General features: G+C 57.9%; 6 protein-coding genes across 6 annotated transcripts in view; 4 read left to right on the forward strand and 2 right to left on the reverse strand.

Moving 5' to 3' along the window:
- Positions 1–240, forward strand: part of GGTG_10616 (hypothetical protein) — a gene marked incomplete at both ends in the record, with an annotated part of 2,761 nt that extends 2,521 nt beyond the window's left edge. Inside the window, one exon of the mRNA XM_009228490.1 lies at positions 78–240. Within this exon, the coding sequence (XP_009226754.1) occupies positions 78–240 (163 nt within the window). The remainder of the gene's footprint in view (positions 1–77) is intronic.
- A 2,639-nt stretch (positions 241–2,879) lies between these two features.
- On the forward strand, positions 2,880–3,893 carry GGTG_10617 (hypothetical protein; the record flags this gene model as incomplete). The annotated part of the gene is made up of 1 exon (XM_009228491.1): positions 2,880–3,893. The coding sequence occupies one exon, from the start codon at positions 2,880–2,882 to the stop codon at positions 3,891–3,893; it is 1,014 nt and encodes a 337-aa protein (XP_009226755.1).
- Positions 3,894–4,350: 457 nt separating this feature from the next.
- GGTG_10618 (hypothetical protein) lies at positions 4,351–5,410 on the reverse strand (the record flags this gene model as incomplete). Its single annotated transcript, XM_009228492.1, has 2 exons — positions 4,351–4,395; positions 4,475–5,410. The coding sequence occupies 2 exons, from the start codon at positions 5,408–5,410 to the stop codon at positions 4,351–4,353; spliced, it is 981 nt and encodes a 326-aa protein (XP_009226756.1).
- A 708-nt stretch (positions 5,411–6,118) lies between these two features.
- Positions 6,119–8,193, reverse strand: GGTG_10619 (hypothetical protein; the record flags this gene model as incomplete). The annotated part of the gene is made up of 5 exons (XM_009228493.1): positions 6,119–6,756; positions 6,818–6,940; positions 7,122–7,264; positions 7,465–7,563; positions 7,760–8,193. 5 exons carry the CDS (start codon positions 8,191–8,193, stop codon positions 6,119–6,121), a joined length of 1,437 nt encoding a protein of 478 aa, XP_009226757.1.
- A 1,364-nt stretch (positions 8,194–9,557) lies between these two features.
- On the forward strand, positions 9,558–11,587 carry GGTG_10620 (hypothetical protein). Its single transcript, XM_009228494.1, has 5 exons — positions 9,558–9,754; positions 9,819–9,999; positions 10,076–10,596; positions 10,667–10,765; positions 10,844–11,587. Exons 1-5 carry the CDS (start codon positions 9,671–9,673, stop codon positions 11,072–11,074), a joined length of 1,116 nt encoding a protein of 371 aa, XP_009226758.1. The 5' UTR covers positions 9,558–9,670; the 3' UTR covers positions 11,075–11,587.
- A 1,080-nt stretch (positions 11,588–12,667) lies between these two features.
- GGTG_10621 (major facilitator superfamily transporter) lies at positions 12,668–14,666 on the forward strand (the record flags this gene model as incomplete). Its single annotated transcript, XM_009228495.1, has 2 exons — positions 12,668–13,073; positions 13,174–14,666. The coding sequence occupies 2 exons, from the start codon at positions 12,668–12,670 to the stop codon at positions 14,664–14,666; spliced, it is 1,899 nt and encodes a 632-aa protein (XP_009226759.1).
- Between the last annotated feature and the right edge of the window lie 88 nt (positions 14,667–14,754).

Raw genomic sequence — 14,754 nt, forward strand, 5'->3', positions numbered from 1 at the left:
CCCCCCCAAGACGGTCGTCCTTAAGTGCCGATTGGGGAGCTGCTGTCTTTAAGCGTGTCTAATCTGTACCAAATTAGCTCAACCGTTCTGAACAACTACTTGAAAGTCCATCTTTTGTCCGTTCTCGATCAAACCCAGCTTCGCGGTATTTCCCACTCGATCGCGGCCATCGACCAGCTCCCCAAAAGCCTCCAAACAACCGTCCGGGGAATCTTTTCGGATGGGTTCAATACTCGTTAGTCCAAAGCTCGCTTTCCATCACCTGGGGCTAGTACAGCCTGTGCATGGAACATTTCCAGCTAACATTGGCCTGCAATGACGTTAGAAAATCGGTTGTGCATGTATTTCAGCATTGCTGCGTGTATTTCTTCGCTGCTGATTTGAGAGCGCAACCCATCAAGATCACCCATGCAAGGCTTTTAGCCAGATATGATTTTGGGCGATTGAGCTCGTTGAGGCCCGGCGACGGAGGTCGTAGATCAGGCCCTGTTCTACACCTCGTCGATACTTAGTCCCGGCCCCTCGTCTGGCACGGAAGCCCTTAGCCATCACCTCCGATAGATTTGTTGATAGAATACTAGCTTATCAAACCGGCCTTCGAGGTCTAGCATGATAATTCCTGGCCAAAACTCAAGCTCAGCTCGGTTCCACCGACGTCACGTTCGCAAGCCAATGGCACAGCCTGGGACGGGGGAGACGAGCGGAAGAGGATTCTTTCCCGTGACCGATGTGATTCCATCCATAATATTGTTGACTACTGGCTCTGGCATGGCAATCTACATGGTTCTGCGGACTCAGGGATCGGCCTCGGACCTGTCAGTGCTGCTTATGTCTAGATCACCGAGGAGCTCCCTGACAGGTGGCTACCTCCGCCATAGATGCAGGTGGCGAAGGGGGCTTGGGATGCCTGGGCGTAATGACGAGGAGCAAAGGCTTCATTAGTACCTCACTTTCATCGTGCTTAGTGGTAGTCAACGTGACGGGCGGCGACCCATATTCAGATTTCTCGCTGGACCCCGCCGTAGATAGCTTCCCTTTCTACAACATGCACGGATAGAGAGATCGCCCAGAGCCCTACAGCCTCTGATAGCGATCGTGTCTCTAGATACCCTCTATTTACGATGATTTCCTCATTCCTCTGATCACTCTCTGCGATACTCTGGCCACCCTCCGTTGTGTCATGTAGCCCTGAGCCCCTTCCGGAGACTCCACGCTTCGGCTCAGCTATCTTGCCCCTTGGGGGTGCGGAATCGTCCATGTGCTATCGGCGGGGCATCTTCCTTCTGCATTGGGTGACTGACAGTGCCGTCATGTGGACACCCCAGTGTGCCCCGGCGGTCCATGGCAGGCCTAGATATACGGAGTTGCAAGGCGGGAAGGGCGGCGGCTCGGCGGACGGATGAATCTAGCGCGTAGGTTTTGCCGACGTAGCCCCCGGCGGGTCTATATAGAGCGGCCCAGCCAGTTCATGACATTTCGGGGGTCGCCGTCCTGTAGCCATAAGGGCAAGGTGGCCGCCGCGTATGGGCAGGTCTCGAAGGCCGGCGCCAAGGGGCTGTCGTCCGAGGAGGAGCGGAAAGATCTTGGACCGAAGCTATCACCTAGCATGGCCTTGATCCCCGATGAGCAAGGCAAGATGCAGCTGTGTAGTGCATCTGCGCCAGCTCGTCGACGGCGGGCCTTAAGCCCTAGTCCGTGTTGTCTTCACCAAGCTACGGTAGCCTGTTGGCCGTGCTACGCTCGGCGAATGGCGGATCGTCTCTCTCGACGTCTTTCTCTATGATGTGGCGGCCTTTGCATATCTGGTCCAACATCCCCCAGGTAGCATACATGAGGCTCAGCGTTGGGTCCTGCTTGTTCGCCGCCTCGACTGTGAGAAAGACTGCAGGAAAGATGTAAGTGAATGGACAGGCAAACAAGGCTATTAACCTCAATTCCATATTCGCCTGTGCCGCCATCCTACCCGAGGTGCCGTCATATTTACGCAATCTTCTGCTGGCAGTGAGCGCGTTATGTGGCGGTTGACGATGGGCGATCCCGCAGGGTAAAGATTCGCGACGCTAGGATCTTAACTTCAAAAGGCAGCCATAATGGTCCCCACGGGATGTGGTAGTCCATGTCACTGCAGTTGTGCTGAAGGCATGGTTTCCTCTGGGAGGTCGAGAGGCTGAGACACAAAGGAGGGGGGGATGTCGAATGTATGCAGCGGGGTATCGAGGGCCGTACAATTTATATGACAGCCTGTAGAGAAAGAGGAACGAGTGAAACCACCAAGCGGAACACTACCCAGTGGAAAGCAGGCTTCGCTTTTTACGGTGGAATGCCTGGGTATACCCCCCGTAGCCGGCGTAGCGGTCATGTATCCTAGATATTTGAACTCCCGCCATTTTTGTCGAAGTTGCCACTCGGACAACCAGTCTACCTGGGGTAGGCGCGACAGACCTCTAGCCCGTCACATTATTGTGCTAGGGCAAGGCCATGCAGTCACCCACCCTTCAATAAACCTCCTCTTCTTTCGAAATTTTCTCCACCCAGACTTCAGCCCTCAGCCAGACCGATCAACATCACCAGCAGCTGAGCAAGGCCTTTCGTCGTTCTATCTTCCACACGAGAAGTAGCAAGATACCAAGCTCAAGCCTTTATAGTCTCTTGCCTTTCTTCGTTCTTGCCATTCCCACGCTTCGATACTCTACCCATCCTTGAAGCAAGCAGCACGACTGCCTACCCAATCTCCATCTGCTTCATCAAAGTCGCTTCTCGCCGAAGCCGTCCCCATCCGTCTACTTCGTTGGACGAAAATCTTCATCCATCTCCTTCATTGAACGCAACCTCCATCTACCTCTACAAACACCATATCACTCTCACCAGAAGCCATCATAATGGAAGCCGGTACCGTCGCTACAACTCAGCTTCCCGATGACGGGGCAGGCCAGATACTGTACGAGGTCCGCCGGACCGCAGACCGCGGCAGAGGCCTCTTCGCACTCAAGGACATCGCCGAAGGTGCCCGAATCATGACCGAGGAGCCTCTGATGGTTGCTACCTGGCCCCAAGATGATACGTCAATGGAGATCACCGCTGGCATGAAGCTGCTGGCCATGACCAAGGAGAAGCAGCGCCAGTTCCTGTCCCTCTACAACAGCGAGAAGAAGAAGATGCACCCGTTCGGCGGCATCATACGCACCAACGCCCAGTCCTGCGGCGCCAGGAGCCAGATGATAGCCACCTTCGCCACCGTCTCGCTCATCAACCACAGCTGCGAGCCCAACACGCACCAGGCCTGGAACAAGGAAAAGGAGCAGGAGACAATCCATGCCACCCGGCCCATCAAGGCCGGCGAGGAGCTCACCATCGCGTACGTCATGTTCGAGACGACTGCGGTGCGCCAGGCCACCCTCAAGGCCATCTACGGCTTCACCTGCACCTGCCCGGTCTGCTCCAAGCCCGAGCCGGCCCGCGCCGAGAGCGACCAGCGGCGCAGCCTCGTCGGCGTCCTGGACGTCAAGATCAGCGACCCGCAGCGGGTCAAGGACGAGCCCGCGGGGGTCCTCGCCGACTGCGCCGCGCTCGAGCAGGTGCTGCTCGACGAGTTCGACGGCAAGCCCGACCAGGGCATCATGGTCCGGCTGTACTACGACGCCTTCCAGGTCGTCGTGTCGCACGCCGACCAGGCGCGCGGCATCGTCTTCGCCCAGCGCGCCCACAGGGCCAGCGTCCTGGCCGAGGGCGAGGACAGCCCCGGCACCAAGAAGATGGCCCCGCTGGCCAGCCTCCCCAGCTCACACGCCTCCTTCAAGCTCTACGGAGCGGCGTGGAGGTGCCGCAAGACCCGGGTCCCCCAGGGCCTGGGCGACGAGGACTTCAAGAAGTGGCTGTACAAGCTGGAGCAGTGATGAGACCAAGCGTTCCACACTGTAGGCGAGGACTGGCGGGCGGGGAGGCGGGGGAGCGTGGCCGGGTGGCCGGGAAGGGAATACTGCGTAGATAGTGTCCACAATACCAATCGAATAATTTGCGTATGATTTTCTAATTTGCGCTGGTGAACAGTTTTATAAGGGCCAATCCGTGAACTTTTGAGCCAAAAAAAAAGACCATGTGAATGGGATAAATCCTGTCACCTGCCATCCAATTGCAAATTAGTAGCTCTGGAATTCAGAGCTATTAGCAAACAAGCGTTTTCAAAATATCACAATGAATAGAAGCATAATGTTGGTATTTATTCTTTGGGAGCAAATGGTCCCAAGCTGGTCCCCACGAAAAAAAAGTATCGTTACAAATGACCCTTTCGAATTCCATTCCGGCCCGCCCGTCCCCCTCCCACTGCTTGGCAGCCGCACCATCCCCCGCCCTCTAAGAGCTCTCCTCGCCCTCCTCAACACAGGCAAGCTTTCCCGCCTGCGGAGAATGTAGGTTAGCATTGCTCTTGCACATCTTTCGCCCAGAGAAGGTCCCCGCCCGACGACCAACAGCTCACCTTTGCCGCGCCCCCCTTGCCCTTCCGCGCCTTCTTGGCCGCCTTCCTCTTCCTCTCGGGGATCTGGGCCCAGGGCGCCGCGTCCGCGAACCCGGTGAGGGCCGGGAACTCGGCGATGGACACGGGCACGTTGCCCGAGGGGTAAGGGCGGGCCGCGAAGGCGCCCTCCAGGATCTGGCCGTGCCGCAGCGCGTGGTACTCGTGCTTGCGGAGCTCGTCGAAGGCCACCCGGCCCGGGTACCTGCCGATGATGTCGTAATGCAGCTCCCGCAGCTGCGGCGGCAGCTTGTCGGCGAACCCGGGCCTGCGCACCGCCTGCCCGTCGGGCTCCCTGAGCTGGTAGCCGTGGCGGATCGTGGCGGCGAGGGACTTGGCGAGGGTCGCGTGGAGGCGGTACTGGTCCTCGGGCATGGTGACCCAGTACGTCATGAGCGCGGCCATGAACTTGTCGAGCTGGGGGACGGGCCCGTGCCAGCCCTCCTCGGAGGCGTCTTGCGGGTCGTAGTTCCAGGCGGCCGCGTCGAGGAGGATCACGCCGTTGATGATGCTCGAGCTGTCCAGCACCATCGAGCCTTCCAGCCGGATGCCGCCCAGCGCGGCCCTGGGGTCGGAGGCTTGGGCGATGGGCGCCGCGTAGTAGCCGCTGTGGCCGAGGAGGACGTCGGCCGCCTTGCGAGGGTCCGAGACGAGCAGATAAAGGTCGAAAAGAGGGAGGTCTTGGGCGTGAGGCGCCAGCGCGTCCTCGAACCAGGCAATGCTAGGGATTCCGCCGGATGCCAGAAGTCTGCATGGCTCAAACCGGGGATGTGGAGCGCCCGTCTCTTCTTGGTTCGGGTGGTTCGGCGGCAGTTCCGATTCGCTGCTGTCTCCCGTTTCGGATGAATAGCCAGAGGCGCAGCAGGCGAACGACGACGCGATATCCATGAGAGTCGACATGATAATAGAAAACGGCTGTTTGGCCGTGTTTGTAATCTTTCGAGTATTCTTAAGTATTTTGGAGACGGGGATTTGACCTGGCGTCGAAGTAGGAATATATCTCTTGTAAGACCTGTGCGCGGCACTTGAACTCCTCTTCGTCTTCCGAAGCAACGAACTGGATGTTGATGGCGTGGTTGCGGCCCCGGAAGCAGAAGGGAAATCAGTCGTGATGTTGTTTCTAGCGGCTGGTGTCCTGGTACTGGAGATTTTATTCCTAGACTCGGTTGAACTTGATATGGGTGAATGTGATGCGTCTCCTCTGACACGAGCTGGATAGATTCACATCTGGCACGTGAGGATTCTTAGATTAGGCATCCGGTAGGTAGCACTGGTAGGCGTGGTTGAAAATTAGATGGCAAGAACTTGGGATTTGTGACTACGCTCCCGTCCGGAGGCGTCAGCTGCCTCTCCTTCACTATTGCATGTTCTGGGTGCGTTTAGGGAAGTCGCCATGGAGGGCAGTGCTAAAACAAGGCTTTCTCACTCCATATCCTCCTGTGACTACGTGTTTCAAATCAAAGTAAAAACCAGTCATTATCGAAAGCACATTGATTATCAGATATTTCTTACGTGATTAATTCAAGCTATCAACGATTACGAACATTCGTTCGGTATGTTCTTTTCCTCTTACACCTGCAAATCCGCACATCCAGACCGGGGCTTCGCTCATTTCCACAGTGTTCTCTTGTCCGCCGCATCCTTCACAAAGTGCCCCATCAAGAACTTGTTGCCAAGCCCTTCCAGTCTGGTCCTGTATCTCTGCTCAGCCCGAGCCGCCTTCTCCAGCTGCTGTTGCTGCGTCGCCAGCACCGCTCTCTTCTCCGAATCTGAAAGGTGCGTCAAGGCGCCGGCATCACTAGCCCGCAGGCTGGCGAGCTGTTTGTTGATTGTGTGCTCCCGCCTCTCGGCTCTTGTCAAGTCCCCTCCACTTGATCCCGTTTGTGCTGCTTCTACTGACTCTGGCGAAGCTGTTGACGGTACCTGATGCGTCCGTGTATCGCTTGTGACTTTGGTCTCCTCAAGCCTTTCCTTCTCCCCCGGAGAGCTGGATCTGCGCGGCTTCCGTCGAGGCCTTGTTTGCTGCTGGGTGCGGTTGGAGACAGTCCGGCCAGAAGGCAATCGTAGCAACCCCTCGTCATCCTGCACCAAGAGGCTCTCTGCCTTGCCACCTGCGGAAGCTGGGTTGCAATCCTCATCCTCCCCTTCCTCACTCTCGGCCTCTGACACAGAGAAGGTGTAGAAGTCGGTATATTCCGAGTCCGGACTCTCGATGTCGAACTTGCAGTGGCCCTTCCCCAGCATATCTGTTTGAAGGGTGTCAGCCCTGGGAAGCCTTGAAAAGGTACGGGTCAAGAAAAGACTCACGTTGCTGGACTGCTTGAGTCGTGTTCCGCTGGGTACCACAGCAGATACACTCGTTATATCCCGCGATAACCAAATGCAGATAGGAGAGGAGCGTCTCGATGTCGACGGCGAGACGTTCTCTATCTGCAATGAAGAGGCCATGTGCGGTTTGCATGTGTGCTACATTTGCGTCCAAGCCATCAGTGAGCCTGTTGCAAAAGAGACACCGCTCCTTGTGGAAGACTGCAACCTCTCGAGATGTTTCGAGGGGCGTGTCAGGAAGTCTTGACGGGCTTCTGGAGCCGCTTGTTGTGGTGGTGTTGACCATGTTGAGGGGTCGGGGAAGTCTTGAGCGAGTGGGCTGGCTGGAAAAAAGGCTGCTTTGAGTGGATGGTGTCAAATCGAACAATAAATCTTAAGCTGTAAAAGGCGTGTGATGGATGGAGAACGAGATATTCACACAAACATCTGGAGCTTTCTGGAGTGTTATATGCTCGCTTTTAGCAAAGTTGGTTAACGCTAAACAAAGCGTGGGCGCTCGCTTTAGCGTGCCCAGCCGTCAGGATAGGGTCTAGCGTTAGTGGGGCGGCCAAGATACCACGCATGCCTATTGGCTCACAACGAATGAGGGTGAATGAATCATTTTGATATTTCGACCACCACGTTACCTAATGCGTGGCCAACTAATGCCATTGCCGAGCCACATCGCTTCTCCTTGCACCGGCGCCGGCGGCCCCGCATTGTCCCTCACGAAACAAGCTAGTAAGCTTTTGTCCGGTAGCCACAATCATTCAAAAGATGATCTGAGCCATCGCCGCGAGGCAGTGAGTGCCAAGGGTAATTCTAGTGTGACAACCGGAGTGGACAGCTCCGAAGACGTGCGATTCCGTCGATGAGATATGCTTTGGCGAGAACGTTGGTCGGAGGCCCGATCCTTTCCCGGCGAGAGCTTGCTTAAACTACCTGTGGGCAAGCGTTAGAGACCTCCTGATAATCCCCGACGTTGCGAACTGTGTAGGGGATTTAGATACCTCATCGTACGTCGCAATCGACGTCCTGACCTCGTCCCAGTCATAGTGGCCATCGATGCCGAAAGTGTGGTCCCAGAACACGACACGGTCGCCGAAATGGTCGCCAACCAGTCCCGAAACTTTGGTGATGTAAGCCCTCTCTTCAATTGGTATGGCCCGAAGGATGGACCCAAAGCGGCGAAACTTGTGTCCCGCGAAAGGGAGGATCAAATAGCCGCCCACAGGGAAGTAAACTCTGTTCGCCGTGAGCACGACGCCCTTGTCCTCGGCGAAGGTCGCTATAACGCTGGCGAGGAAGGCTTTCCACTTATTCTTGTCCTCTGGACTGCTTGTGAGCGGAGGGACCATGTCGAAGCCAAGGGCCATGGCCGCGTTGCTAAGCGATCTGGTTGGCGGGCAGGAGACTCAAATGTGAGATTCGCTGGCAGTGTAAAGATGGTAGGCGGTTGTGACTTTTGCCTTGGGCTTGGTTGTTGAGTTGGGCTAAGATTTGTGGGAACGAAGTTTATAAAAGCGCGTGAAATTGAATATTTCGGTGATGTAACTAGTAGATAGTTAGGTAGATAGGTACCTGGTTTACTCGACGCTCCAGCCCAGGTGGGTGGTGAGAGTGATCAGACCAAACATGTCCGAGATTGGCTCGTGCACCGGCTCTCCTTCTGGGTAGATCTAGGCACGAGCGTCACCCTCATTCCTGCACCGCCATAACAACATTCAAGCACTTTCCACTCTCATTCGTGGGGCTCTACAGGGCGGCCGCACCTCCAGCAGAATACGCTAGAAGCAGCATATTGAAGCTTGTTTGTGACAGCAGCTGGCGGGTTACATGGAAGGCCTGGGCGCCAAGCACCAGGAAATATCAAACCTCCCCGCAGTGCGGCTTGTGGCCTGAATTCCTTTGATCTAGATTCGTCTCCAGCCTCTATTCGACAGGATCAGCTTCCACTTCAGGGTAAGCTTCTCCAAGTTTCGTTCCTACCGAGACGTTACTTGTTGCGATAATTCGCTTTGTTACATGCAGAAGCAAATACTTCAGCAGAACCCTTTTACAGCGTAATCTAGCCGCCTTGAATCTAGGAGCCAGATTATGCAAATAACTACCCTCACTCACCTTCGCTCTCCTCACCTCCACTACTGCCGTGTCGTTCCCGAGTTACAATGACTAGCTGAAAAGAGAAAGGCGCCTGCTACAGGGAAACGAACCCCTAATATTAACGCTTGACACCTTAACTTTCCGGTGCAGAATGCCACCGGTGTAGTTTCACAGGCGGTGCCGTGTGTTCAGGTGGCAGGCGCGAGGTTGCGAGTCAACCAGATGGCAGGACCGAAATGCACTGACGCCAACCCTTTCCCTGCCAGCCGGGCTATCATGACGGGTAGGGCCAAAGGGGTAAATGCGTGCAGCGGAGGATAAATTGAAAGAGATCTGCAGGCCACAGGCCGGCTGTGAAAAATCTGATATCTCCGAGTCCTTGGGACTCGCGCCTGGGTTTCTCACGTGACCTTGTAGGTGCTGTGACATGGGCGCAGACTACCTCCAGATAAATAGCAGGCAAGCCGTCAAGGATTTGCGGCTGAATGACGGACGGCCGGGGTTCCCGTGTTTAGGCCCGGTGCGGGGAAACGGCCTGGTGGGGGACTGCCCGACTTCGGAGTCGAGCTTGGCGTTGAGTCACAGTACAGGCCCATCAAGAGAATGCTCAAACCCATCTGCATGATCCTCCGGAAGCTCGAATTTTAACACCTCCTGGGCCAGCCGGTTTCACGACATACACGACACTCCAGCTATACCTATACCGATAAACTGACCGCTCGCGACCCGTGAGCGTCGTTACGAACGAAAATGTTACGCTGGGGTATCGCCCTCGCGTTTCTGGGTCTGACCGCGTTGGCGTGGGCTCATAACGCGTTGCGAAAACGGGTTAAAGTAAGCCAATATAATAAAAACATATGCGATGCCGGAGGCATGAACTAACGTATTCGTGGATCAGGCGAAGCAGTCGTCCAAATCTTCAAAGCACTCCCGTGATGATGAGAAATCGGGATCCCAAGATAGATACCCAACGGAAGCAAGCCCGGCAACCGGGATATTTCCCCTGAAGGGTTCCCGATGGGATCAAGTGACTCCCCAAGCCTTCCGGCCCTTCAAGCCCATCTATCACATTACGATGGGTCCGTATACGTACCGGTGTTGCGCCCCTGAAAACGCAGGGCCGCTGGCTGACGCAGGGCTGGTCGCCACAAAAAGGCATCCAGTCCAGCACTCCCTCAGAGCTGATCGAGATCGACAGCAGCTATCTCGACCAGATAGCGTACAGGAGGCGCATTCTCACCGAGAACGCCACCACAGTCACCGGCAGCGTGCCGGAGGGCGTGCTCCCCGCCCGAGAGCTGTACGAGTTTCTCCTCGTCGAGTACCTGCCCGCCCGCTACCCGGACATGTTCGCCCTGGAGGCGCAGGGCGCCGACTTCCGGAACAAGGTAACCGGGCGCGGCTTCCAGACGGCGCCGCCGGGAGACGTGCTGGAGCTCCTGCGCGTCCTCGGCGAGAACGTGGAGGACGACCTGTTCCTGCTGGTCGAGACGCCCGAGGGCCACCGTATGGTGTCGTTTGTGTGCTGCCACCCGTCCGGCTTCGACCCGTCGGCGAAGTTGGGGAAACTCCTTAGGGACATCCATGAGCCTGTGCCAGCCTATGAGAAGATCGGGGCGAGCATGGAGCGGTTCTTTGCGAAGCTGGAGGCGGGCAAGGTAGTCAAGAGACTAAACGTGAGCAATCGCAGCCACCTGATCTATTGCTGGGGGCTTACTTCGTGACTAACAAACCGGCTTTACTCAGTGGGGAATCACTACCGTGCCCGAGCTCTTCACGCCGGGGTTCAACCACGTTAGCGAAGGGGAGACGTTTGTGGCGGACGAGGAGGTCGACATCGATATGGTAAGCCGGGGTAGGAAGCTCGTCCTGATGTTGCACAAGCCCGCTTGCTGACCCCGGCGCTACGCTCCTCCACCGCAGACCCGGCTTCGTGTCGAGCTGCAGGCGCTTTCGAGGCTTCCCAAGACGGGCGCGATCCTCTTCTCGTTCAAGTCGTACCTGTACCCGCTGGTCGACATTAAAAAAGAAGGGCTGGGTCCGGGCCTCGCCGATGCGATCGAGGGCCTCAAAGACGGGAACGCCCCGGGCATGTGGCTATACAAGGGCGCGGTGCGGTGGGGGAACAGCGTGTGCAAGTATCTGCGGGCGTGAGTACCGCTGGTTGTGTTAGCCATGAAGATAACTTGGGATTATTTGGCTTGATCCACCGAAGTGGCCTACCGGACGCGCTTGGCCGACCACAGACACGATGTCTCAGATGAGCTAAAACGGGACCGGGACAATACTTACGCCACACGTCGCCTGAGCCTCTCAGGCTTGGGCCCTACTCAGGCCTGAATGTCCCGAGAAGCCCGCGGGCTGGATTTAGCGCGTGAGCTGGCGGGGTGGGTGCATGGAGCTGGGCACTGAGGACCCCGTAGAGTCTCGGCCTCATGTTATCTGGGTTAGGGGGTAGACAGATCGAGCAGATCCTTCCATTCTTCCTGAACATGGACAAGACAGAATGCCAAGAAAAGAGAACGTCGTGCTCGCAGGTATCGTAAACATGGGTATCGAGGATGGAATTCATGGGATCGCAAGGATGGGATCTGGGCTGTCGGCGTGCGAGGGCTCGGGATCAAGGCCTGCCGGTCGAGGACGAAGAGTTGGCCCCTCCATCTTGGCATCTGTAAAGTTTATCTGGACTTGTAAGATGTTTGCGAGACCTGCGGCGCACGCACACCAACGCGCAATATGACCTCTTGGCGCCGCGTCAAAAGCCGACATCTGAACGAGCTGTCGTTTGGCCCAAGAGTCGCAAGCCTGTAACGCCGACGGCGATGTTTCCTTTGTTGGGCTGTTGGGACCAAACGGGTCAGGGGTGGTTTGGTGAGTGGGAGTGTCTTGAATGGGTAGGCAGTAGGGCAACAAATCGATATGGATGTCAAGCTGCGGTTGTTTGTATTTGGTTCCCATGTTGGTCCTGGGAGACTGCTACAGTCTTATGGAATCTGGCATATGAAGGGGGGCCTGTTTGTTCTCGCTGATTTGGAGATGGGAAGCTGACAGACGGGTAGCAGCAGGACAGGCGGGGAGAAGACTCCGTAACAGAGCCGAGGTGGCTTTCATCCCGTCTTTTGCTGGCTGTCTGTCGAATGACAGAACCGCCAATGCACTCGCATCGCTCCTTCCGCGTTCAAGGCGTAAGGACCTGCTCGGCCGGTTTCGGACACGAGTTGGTGTCGTGTCGAGGGATTTCACACTGGGCCGGAATCCCGTGTGGGATGGAGTGAGGCTCTAACCGCCACGTGCGTGCTCCAACGACGTTCCTCTCACGCAGCCTGGAAGCCCCTAGACTATCTCTTGGCACCCCGAATGGATGCCTGGGTATTAATGCTTGAGCCGCCACCCTCTCGTCCTCGCCCAACAGGCTTTGCACACTGACCAAAGCTGCAGCTCCTCCCATAATAGCCCTGCCTGCGAGGAGTGGCCCGAGTGTTCCCACGAGGCCCACGGATTGGCTTTGTCCTGCCAGGACACCGCGGCTTGCGTGTTGCTGTTAGCACAGGGAACCCTCCTCGGCAGAGGTCCGATCCTTCTTTCCCTCGAACCTCCTACCCAGCAACAGCCCACCCTCCAAGCCAGCACTGACGCCACCCCGCAACCTCGACGTGGGACAACACCTAGCGGCTTGCCCTACCCATCCCACATCCCTGACCAGCTTTTTGTCCCTCGGCCGGGCTAGGTTGGGAAGCAAGTGCCACCATGTCGGCCCCTCCAAAGCTCCCGCTCCTATCCTTCCTAGGCGACGTGCCGTCGGCTCCGACTCTCGCCCCCAGCACGCCAAGCATCATGTCGGCCTCGGAAAAGGACTTCGACACCACCCCGGCAGACGGCGCGATGCCGAGCACCGAGAAGGAGAGCGAGCCGGCCGGCGGGACGGGTGCCCGCGAGGTTGAGGACATCAGCAGCAGCGCCGAGAAGCCGGCGCCCGCCCAGGATGACGTGAGCATCACGACGACAACGACGGCGTCGGCTCCGAGAACCAGGCGGCCTGACACCCCCGTACCACAGACAGGCATGAGGGAGGACGGCACGTCCTACCCCGCTGGCATCAAGCTCGCTGTTCTCAGCATCGCGCTCTCGCTGGCCGTGTTCCTGATGGCCCTCGGTACGTTCTTTTTTTTTCCTCGACAGATCTACCATGGCAATGCGGAAGAGGTCGCAACGGCGGGAGCTGACGATAGATGCCACTCTTTGATGGAAAACAGACAATGTCATCATAACAACTGCCATTCCGAGGATCACGGACGAGTTCCGCAGCCTGGAGGACGTAGGCTGGTACGGTAGTGCGTACCTCCTCACCACGGCGGCGCTGCAGCTGCTCTTCGGAAAGTTCTACACCTTCTTCAGCGTCAAGTGGATCTACCTGATCGCCATTGGCGTCTTCGAGCTCGGCTCCCTGATCTGCGGCGTGGCCCGGAACTCCCTGACGCTGATCCTCGGACGCGCCATCGCCGGCCTGGGCTCGGCCGGCCTCTTCTCGGGCTCACTCGTTATCCTGGCCCACTCGGTCCCCATGGCCACGCGCCCGTTGTTTACGGGCCTGATCGGGTCGATGTACGGCATCGCCTCGGTCGCCGGCCCGCTTCTAGGCGGCGTCTTCACCGACAAGGTGACGTGGCGCTGGTGCTTCTTCATCAACCTGCCCATCGGCGCCGTCACCATCGCCGTTATCGCTCTCTGGTTCGAGGACCCCAGGCGGCCCCGCGCCGCCGCCGCCGCCGCCGACGACGACGGCCAAGAGCCCGAGCCCGAGACGTGGCGCCAGCGCCTGATGCAGTTCGACCCGCTGGGCACGCTCCTCTTCACGCCCTCCATCGCCTGCCTGCTGCTAGCGTTGCAGTGGGGCGGCACCGAGCACGCGTGGGGTTCGGCCGTGGTGGTGGCGCTGCTCGTCGTCTTCGGCGTCCTCATCACCGTCTGGGTTTACGTGCAGTACCGCCAGGGAGACCGCGCGACCGTTCCGCCGCGCATCATCGGCCAGCGCACCGTTTGGTCGGGCTCGCTGTACTCCTTCTGCATCAGCGGCGCCTTCCTGGCCGTCATCTACTTCATCCCCATCTGGTTCCAGTCTGTCAAGGGCGCCACGGCCGTCGAGTCGGGCATCATGAACCTCCCCATGCTGCTGGCCGTCGTCGTCATGTCCGTCGTCGCGGGCGCTGCCGTCACCTTCTGGGGCTACTACTCCCCCTTCATGCTGCTCGGCACCCTCCTCACCTCGGTCGGCTTCGGCCTCATCTCGACCTGGGGCCCCGACACGGACCGCCCCGTCTGGATCGGCTACCAGGTCCTGGCCGGCGCTGGCGTGGGGCTGGGCATGCAGCAGCCGCTCATGGCGGTCCAGGCGGTGCTGCCCATCGAGGACGTGCCCACCGGCACGTCGGTCGTCGTGTTCCTGCAGACCCTCGGCGGCGCACTCTTCGTGTCCATCGGCCACAACGTCTTCACCAACCGCCTGGTCGAGAACCTGTCCGTCCTCTTCCCGGGCGTCGACGTCGCCGCCGTCCTCAAGTCGGGCGCCACTGGCCTCGCGAACTCCCTGACCCCCGAGATGGTGCCCGTCGTGCTGGCCGCCTACAGCGCCGCCCTGACAAAGGTCTTCCTGGTCGCTGCCGCGCTGTCGGCCCTCAGCATCATCGGCAGCGCCTTCGTCGAGTGGGAGAGCGTCAAGGGCAAGGACGTGGAGATGGCCATGGCTTAAGCAAGTGCATTCCTTTGGCGGCAGATACAATGCGGAGTCGCCAGGTCGTCTTTCCTTTGGTCCGCTGGATATGTCGAATTATTGCGAA

The sequence above is a fragment of the Gaeumannomyces tritici genome (genome assembly GCF_000145635.1).
Source record: "Gaeumannomyces tritici R3-111a-1 unplaced genomic scaffold supercont2.6, whole genome shotgun sequence".
NCBI classification, from domain to species: Eukaryota; Fungi; Ascomycota; class Sordariomycetes; order Magnaporthales; family Magnaporthaceae; genus Gaeumannomyces; species Gaeumannomyces tritici.

Coding starts and splice junctions, on each gene's coding strand:
- GGTG_10620 (XM_009228494.1), top strand. CDS start 9,671: ATGTTACGCTGGGGTATCGCCCTCGCGTTTCTGGGTCTGACCGCGTTG. Junction 10,597..10,666: donor AGGTAGTCAAGAGACTAAAC/GTGAGCAATCGC, acceptor GGCTTTACTCAG/TGGGGAATCACTACCGTGCC. Junction 10,766..10,843: donor AGGAGGTCGACATCGATATG/GTAAGCCGGGGT, acceptor CCTCCACCGCAG/ACCCGGCTTCGTGTCGAGCT.